Source organism: Belonocnema kinseyi, chromosome 3 (assembly GCF_010883055.1).
Source record: "Belonocnema kinseyi isolate 2016_QV_RU_SX_M_011 chromosome 3, B_treatae_v1, whole genome shotgun sequence".
Lineage (NCBI taxonomy): Eukaryota > Metazoa > Arthropoda > Insecta > Hymenoptera > Cynipidae > Belonocnema > Belonocnema kinseyi.
Genome location: NC_046659.1, coordinates 7,285,438 through 7,293,468, shown reverse-complemented (window position 1 = coordinate 7,293,468; position 8,031 = coordinate 7,285,438). Strand labels below are relative to the sequence as shown.

General features: G+C 34.9%; 1 protein-coding gene across 1 annotated transcript in view; it reads left to right on the top strand.

Moving 5' to 3' along the window:
• The first annotated feature begins 1,433 nt into the window (after positions 1 to 1,433).
• LOC117169112 (diuretic hormone class 2) overlaps positions 1,434 to 8,031 on the top strand; it is a 264,954-nt gene continuing 258,356 nt past the window's right edge. Inside the window, exon 1 of the mRNA XM_033355271.1 lies at positions 1,434 to 1,543. Coding sequence (XP_033211162.1) covers positions 1,452 to 1,543 — 92 coding nt within the window. The 5' untranslated portion in view covers positions 1,434 to 1,451. The remainder of the gene's footprint in view (positions 1,544 to 8,031) is intronic.

The following is an 8,031-nucleotide window of genomic DNA, read 5'->3' as shown; positions in this document are numbered from 1 at the left end:
GTAAGAATTCCTGATGCACTACGCCACGGTAATCAAAGAAAACAGTGAGCAAAACCTTCACATTTGACCGAACTTGACGTGCTTTTTTCGGTCTTGGAAACTCAGGATGCTTCCACTGAGACGATTGGGCTTTAGTTTCGACGTCATAACCATATACCCATGATTCATCCCCAGTTACAACCCTTTTGAGAAAATCAGGATTATTATTGACTTCATTCAACATCTCCTGAGCGATGGTCATGCGATGGATCTTTTGATCAAAATTAAGCAGATTTGGAAAAAATTTTGCTGACATACGTCTCATGCCCAAAACGTCCGAAAAGATAGCATGGCGTGAGCCAACCGATATGCCAACATCTTCAGCAACTTCTCTGATGGTAATTCGGCGATTTATCAACACCATTTCTTCCACTGCTTGAACGTTTTCATCTGTTGTTGACGTAGTGGGACGTCCAGGGCGAGATTCGTCTTCGACACCCTCTCGGCCTTCTTGGAACAGCTTGTAACACTTACACACATTTTTCTTACTCAGAGTAGACTCATCGTACGCAACTGTCAACATTTCAAGAGTTTTAGAGAACTGGATTCCATTTTTCACACAAAATTTAATGCAAACTCTTGGCTCCATTTTTTTCGAAAGAAGAAAATCGCCAAGCACACCAAACCCTTCTAACCTTTTACGCCTCTGCCAGAAAGACAGCAAAAGAATACATTGCTCGCAGGTGACGCACTTGAAAAAGGAACAAAAAAAGGATCAGAATATAAAGACATACTGACAGATCAACACCAATTGGATAAAGACGTGTGAACGGGTGAAGCTGGATGGGAGAATGAACAAGATAAGTGAGAAGTTTCATCTTCGGCGTACCACGAGGCGGAGCACGAGGCGGATGTACGCTTGGTGTCATTACTAGTTTAAAAATGTCAGTCAATATTGAGTATTCAGTTGGTTTTCATACAAGCGAGGCTTCTCTTGTCAATTTTTGGGCGACCCTTTGTTAATATTGTGTTTGTTCCTTCTCACGTTCAGTCATTTAGTAACAAAAGTATAGGTCTTCTTTATAATTGTGCCTTATTACTCTCTTCATATAGATTAAGTTAGTTTATATTTAGAGATATACGAGACAGCTATCGAATTGAGGTTCAAGAAAGAAGATTTACAAACTGCATGTAGAGATTTAGATTCGAAAGTGAAGAGCTGCAATTCAGTAAAATATGCAATTTAATAAAGCGAAATTGTCGATTAATGATACAGAGAAATTCATGAAAAGTAAAAGCTTATTTTTATATCAAAATATTGCTTTTCATTGTATAAACGAGTAGCAAAAGTGCAGCGTAACTTCTGGATATTATTGGTCCATTTTTCGTTACTTAATAACACTTTATTTCGATGATTAAAGATTTCAGATTAATTCTTTTTTCGAGGCCTGACGTAAGTTATTTACGGCAATATGAACTGGATGAAGATTTTATCAATTTGTATGTTACTGACATTAAGTTCCACCTCACTCATTGAAGCTTTTAGTAAAGGGTCTCCTCTGACGTAAGTACTTATGCTATTTGTTAATTTTAAAGGATATTTTCTTATATTTACATGGTTTTATTATGGACAAAAAATGCGTTCTTATTATACTTTTGAAAATGATTACTTCATCTAGAATAAGAGAATTAGCAAGTTACCATACTTGATCACAATCTTTTCCACCTGAATGTAAAATCTAAACAACAACTACGTAATCACAATTATCTGAAAATTGTCTACGGCTAGACGTAACTCAGGCTATAATCACCTAAAAAATGCAAGTGATACGTTACAACTACAACTATTTATATAAATGTACAAATATACCTGTAAAAAATAAATGTGATATCCATTCATTATTATGATATTATGATAAACAAAATTTAGGCTAATTTTTATACTTCAATCAAGCAATGCCGCTTTAGCCTCATCTGACAGGATAAGTTTGACCTTTTTGCGATCTTTGAATGTTGAAGAGTTAATCGAAGGATCTGAAGGTACCAAGAGGTAATGAATGATATCTTTATTAGTCAATACTGGATTTTATGTGTTACTATTCTTGCTTTTAGCCTTTCGAAAAATAATGTTGCTAAGATGACAACAATTAGTCACTTTCAATTAGTTACACGATTGGAGAAATACTAAAATGGAAAAAAATTTAATTAGAATTTAAAAATGGGCTTGTCAAATCTAAAGGTGCAGTTTGATACCATTTTTAATATAAATCTAGGCCAAACTATGCAAATTTACGAAGCATCGAGAATCAGTCATTTAAAGTAAATACCGTATCTCAAATAGGCATAAGTTGTCGCATTTTTTTACCCTTTAGCGGCCGAATTATTTCCAGCCACTTCGTATCTAAAATAACAACTGTTTTTGAGTGTAACGGGGTCTCAAATGATAGAAAAAAATTCCATAATTCTCACTCCGCTCAAAACCATCCTTATGACCAAAAACCTCCCTTAAGCTAGAAAATAAAGGTGGAGAACTCTTGATAGGAATATTTGCACTTGAAGTGTTTCAGAATATCCACAGGAGTCACCTCCAATCAGAAAAAAAAAATGCATGTATTTAAGGGGTTGTATTTTCATCCCTTAGTACAAAAAGCATAGAAAACTTGTTTTCTATTAGGAAAAAAAGTCAAACGTTTGAGACCGCAAATTATTGCGAGGAGTACGAACATGTAGGCTAATTTCAGTCGTACGAAAAAGGAAAATATTAATTTCACTATATATCTATTCAAATGAGGGGTGACGTTCCGGTGAAGGGTTGGTGTAAGGGATGTTTCTGTAATTTGACGTGAGTATTATTTTTTTCAAATCTCGATCTCATTTTATAAAGAATTTGATAAAAATATATCCTGTGGAAGCCTATTTATCTATTTTACGGGGTGAAAACTACCCAATAAATTGAGCTTAGGAGGGTGTATATATATTTTCAGGTTCTTATCGTAATCAGTATTTTCAAAAGCCTTCGCAAACCAACTTTTATCGAATTTGGATGAAAATTCAAGTTTGCACTTGCATAAGGGGTGCAAACCACCCCCGGAATCGAACCCTGAAGGCTGATTTTTTAGGTCTCCTTTCTTAAATCGTTCTTATGGTCTATGACATGGGATTTTCCTTTTTCATAAATAACCATATTTTGTTGTGTACCGCTGCGACTATATTCGCGATATATCTACAAAAATTTTCTCGAAAACAGGGTGCTTTTTGGAGTCATAGTTAATAGATTTCAAAGAGGGTGAATGAATGCTTATATTTTCTGAAACTAGAAACACGTAGGTAGCTTATGCTGAAGAGAGAAGAAAGCTATTTCAATTTTTGACGGAGTTATGGATTTTTGAACACTTTTTTGGGACATATGTCCAAGTGGCCGTTAAAGGATTAATGTCGATGTAGGCCAAATTATGAACATTTACAAAACATCGAAGCCAAACGATTCAATTCATATAGCGGAACATAAATAGGCGTAGTTCAGCGCGGTATAAAAAAAAATAGATTGTCATGAGAATCTTTGTAAAATTATAAAAATTTACAAAAGATCGGGACTTAGCAATTCAATACATACAGTGGATCATAAATAGACTTAGATTAAAGCAGTTTTTAATGTCAGTCTACGTGATATAAAGATGAATATTAAATAAATAAATAAAAGTAGTGACCGAAAATAGGCTCATTTTTGTGGTATGAAAATATTTACAGTACTTCCTAAGTATGCAGTATGGCGCTGGTGCGGCACGGGTGAAAATGGCAGCCACCAATGTTGATATTTTACATTATTTGTATGCTTACACATCACACAACGAAAACAACATTTTCATTTGAATATAACAGTTTTTACATGGCTCATAAAATTATATAAACGATTTGGGAATTTCGTATTTTTATTTTTACCACACTAGCGCTGCGATCGATAAGGTCTGGCATTTCGATCCGTTATGTACATACAACAGAAAAATGCGTGCCTTTTGTGAAGTCAATGTACAGGACTTTGGTCTCCTCATGTCTATTCCCCATACTTGCATTGTTCTCATCTCATGCATTCCGTTCGCTCCATAAAGTTGGTTGACAGAAAAGCTTTTTTTATTCCTATACCTTTGAAACTGTTCTATTTACTATTCAAAATTTAGAAATACATAAATGTAAAATGAAATAATATTTAATTGATATTATATGAATTTCTTTGGAATCAATTTAAACCTTCAAAATTGTATAACAGAAATATATACAATAACTGAAAAGTGTATACAGTATGAAGTTGGTTCTGTTCGCAGTATTCCGTGTGGAAAAATTTCGTGGTATCCTTGAATCATGCTAAAGCCAATACATTCTTTCTCAAGCCTGTATATTCACACAATACTATCCTGGCGCTATGTTGGCGCTGTCTAATTCAGATACGTGTTTCATTTAAACCTACACTGCCCTGAAAAAGTTTGGACTCATTTAGAAAAATCGTTTTTTTTTTATTTATAGCTTTAATTATAGCGGAGCTAAATAAATGTCTCTCTAAAAGGTTGATTGGTTTTAAAATTCTGTTTAAAATAATCCCAGGGTGAAGCCAATTTGTCTAGTTTGTAAGTAGATGTTGCAAAAATAGTGTGAATTTCAATGTTTTCTTAAATTTTCAATACCTTCCGAAATAGTCAACGTTTTTCAATGTTCTTGGGCTCATTTTGACTTTTTTCACTGTATCACAACAGCTTACGAGTATGAATCCTAAAAAAATTCTTTTCAAATTGAAAGAACTTGTATTTGTAACAAAAAAGTTGGAAAAATTGAAATATTATTTTTAGTAACCAAAAGTTTTTTGTAAAATATATGAAACATATAATCATGAATATAATCAAGTTTCCAAATGAACCCAAGAACATTGAAAAACGTTGACTATTTCGGAAGTTATAGAAAATTTAGGAAAACATTGAAATTTACACTATTTTTGCAATATCTACTTAAAAACTAGACAAATTGGCTTCACCCTGGACTTATTTTTGAAAAATTTCGAAAAGAATCAACCTTTTGAAGAAACATTTTTTTAGCTCCAGTGTAATTAAAGCGATAAATACAACAAAAAACGATTATTCTAAGTGAATACAAACTTTTGCAGGGCAGTGTATCTGCTATCCAATCACAAGCTTGGCGCTATCTAGAAGTTCGATACGAATTTTAATATATAGACTGTCCAGGTTTTATGTATCTAGTTTTTATACAGAATGGTGGTTTGGACTCAAACAAAGAATTACAGAAGTGAATTTAGAAAATAAAAATTTTGAAAAAAAATATTTGGGAAATTACAACACATAATTGCAAAAAAGCTTAAGTAAAAATCAAATGTTCACTATTAAAATATTAATATAATAAGAAATCGTTTTTTATGGTAATTAAAATCTTAATATATGAACTGTATTCTTGACAACGATTTTTTAAAGAAAGTTTAAAAGAATTGTCTTTCAATTTAATTATATTGTAACATGTATGTATTTATTCTCTCTCTTTTACGGGTTAGAGGGCCTCCGCTCCCTTTAAAGGACGTTATAAAACCTCTTATACTACCTCAATAATACTTACGATCTGAATAATAAGATTCTACTTGTATTAAATTATATGCTATCGCTTTGTCTTGGCACATTTATTCTCGAGATTTTCTGACTATAGAGTTTCCTGGGCTTCCGTTTCCTCTTAACATTTCCTTTAACATGAATTCACGTTTTCCTTACTTCTTTACGTTACTGTCCTTGTATAGGAGTATGCGTTTGGCCTTTGTCTATTACATGCCCCTTACTTTCTCCCATTTCTTTCAGTCTCAACGTCCAGCTTGCCCCTTGTCCACTGCCATACAAAATCCACCTTATGCCCCTATGATTCTATCTCATAAGAACAGACTCTACATCTTCTTTTCTCTTTATCCATCCAGTACCTGCACTCTCTTATTCTTTCTTCCATCCTAAATCGTATGAGGTGGTTCCATTTACTCTCCCTTTTACCTTTCTTAAATATACTGGCTCTCCTTTAGCCTCTACTATCTTATAACACCCGTTATACTTAGATTCCACGATTTGTTCCCATCTTTCATAACCCTCTTTAGCTATCAGTTCATTCTCTTACCTTGGCCATACTGTGGCATCTGCTCTTATATCGCATTCTCTCCTCCTCTGTTGTCTCTCTTCCTCCAACGTTGATGCTTTGTGTTACCCCTATTCTTTTTCGTTCACTACTTTCTGTAGACAAGCTTGTCTATCCTGCTTTCCTCCCCTTTCTAGCTTCTCCTTAAAGTTCCATGCTCTCTTAGTTTGTCTAATAACCATTTTACCACTACTTAATTCCTTCTTTAACATATATCCTGTACAACTCCAGCTCACTCCCATTACCCAACTTAAGAATCACTCCTGCATACTTTCCAACCTCTTGTGCTTCTTCTATTCCCAGATCTCCACTCCGTCACTTAGGACTGATCACACTAACGCATCAAACATTCACAGATTTATCTTTCACTCATCCTTAAACCTTCTCTTCCCTATACCCCATACCTGCTTCATAACTTTAGTCGCACATTCTATTCTTCTCCCTACCTGCAGTTCCACCCCGCCATTCGACTAAGACCAGAAGCCTAGGTAATTCAATTCCTCGACCTATTCCACTTTCTCTCCGTAGACCTTCGAGCCATATTCTACTATGGTCCTTCTTTTCTTAAAACACATCATCTTCGTCTTATTTACATTTACCTTTAAGTCTTTAATTTTCACATAGCCCTCAAACACTCTCATTATGAGACTCATCCCTCTCCTCATGTGCTAGGAGGACTATATCGTCTGCACACGCTAAGGAATATACCATGCTATTTCCCAGAATCGTTCCCCCTTTTCCTGTCTTCTCCAATTTCTCCTCTAGATCTGCCAACAAGAAACTTAATAATAGTGGACTCAGTGGCTACCCTTGTCTGAGCCCCCTTCCACTCCAAAACACCTCTCCTTTTTGTTTCCCAATCCCAACGCTTATCTTAGTCTCTTCAAATATCTCCTTTATCCTCTCAACCAACCCTTCATTCACCCCCCTCTCTTTCGTAACCTGCCATAACACCCTTCTGTTTACCCAGTCAAACGCTGCTTTAAAATCTACAAATAAGACCACTAGTTTCACTTTCTTCCTCCCTAAGTTCCTCTTTACTAAATAATTCAGTACGTAGATGTTGTCTGCTGCTCTCATCCCTTTTCTCTTCTCCACTAAATCTAAAGGCCTCGTTCTCAATATAATCTCCTTCTTTAATCCTCTCTGTTATTTCTTTTATCTTTTTAAAGAGCAGGTCTACGTGTTCTCCTTCCAATCGCGATCGGCACCGGAAACGGAAGCCGAATTATATTGTAAAGTTCTAATAAATTTATATCAAATTTACGATAATTCGAATATGTAGGATGCCATGTATTATGTTGATAATATTCCAGAAAATTATATATTAATTAAGGCTAAAGCATTATTCATTGAAATTAATAAACAATAATTATTTCGTAGCATACTCAAAAGTATAAATATACAAAATTTATTATTTTCATTGATTTATTCACCACTTAAGCACTTTTAGTGCATAATAATTATTAATGTTTCATTTAAATAAATATCATAGCCGAAAATTTGGTTGTATTGACGTACTTTACATATCATTTAGAGGCATGGAAGTCCTTACATTTGAGTTGGATGTTGCAAAAAAAATATTTCTAAGTCAGAACTCCCTAATAAGCATCGCTTAGCGTAGTTTTGTAGTGCATATCCCTGGACAATTGTCCGCGACTGCCTATTTATTTTTGTAACCATATTCAGCAGAAACCCTTGGTACAGGGACCCTCTATCCGCAACCCGAGGATGCGTTCGGTGGCTTTGTCATAGACGCTTCGGTTTGATAGGTGGTTTTTTTATGGGTGGTCCCGAAGGAATTAACCCCCAAGCGGAGGTGTGAAAACCGAGCCGAAAGCTGAATGGCACCTGGGTGAGGTGTCTAGAACGGTGACTCTGGGATAC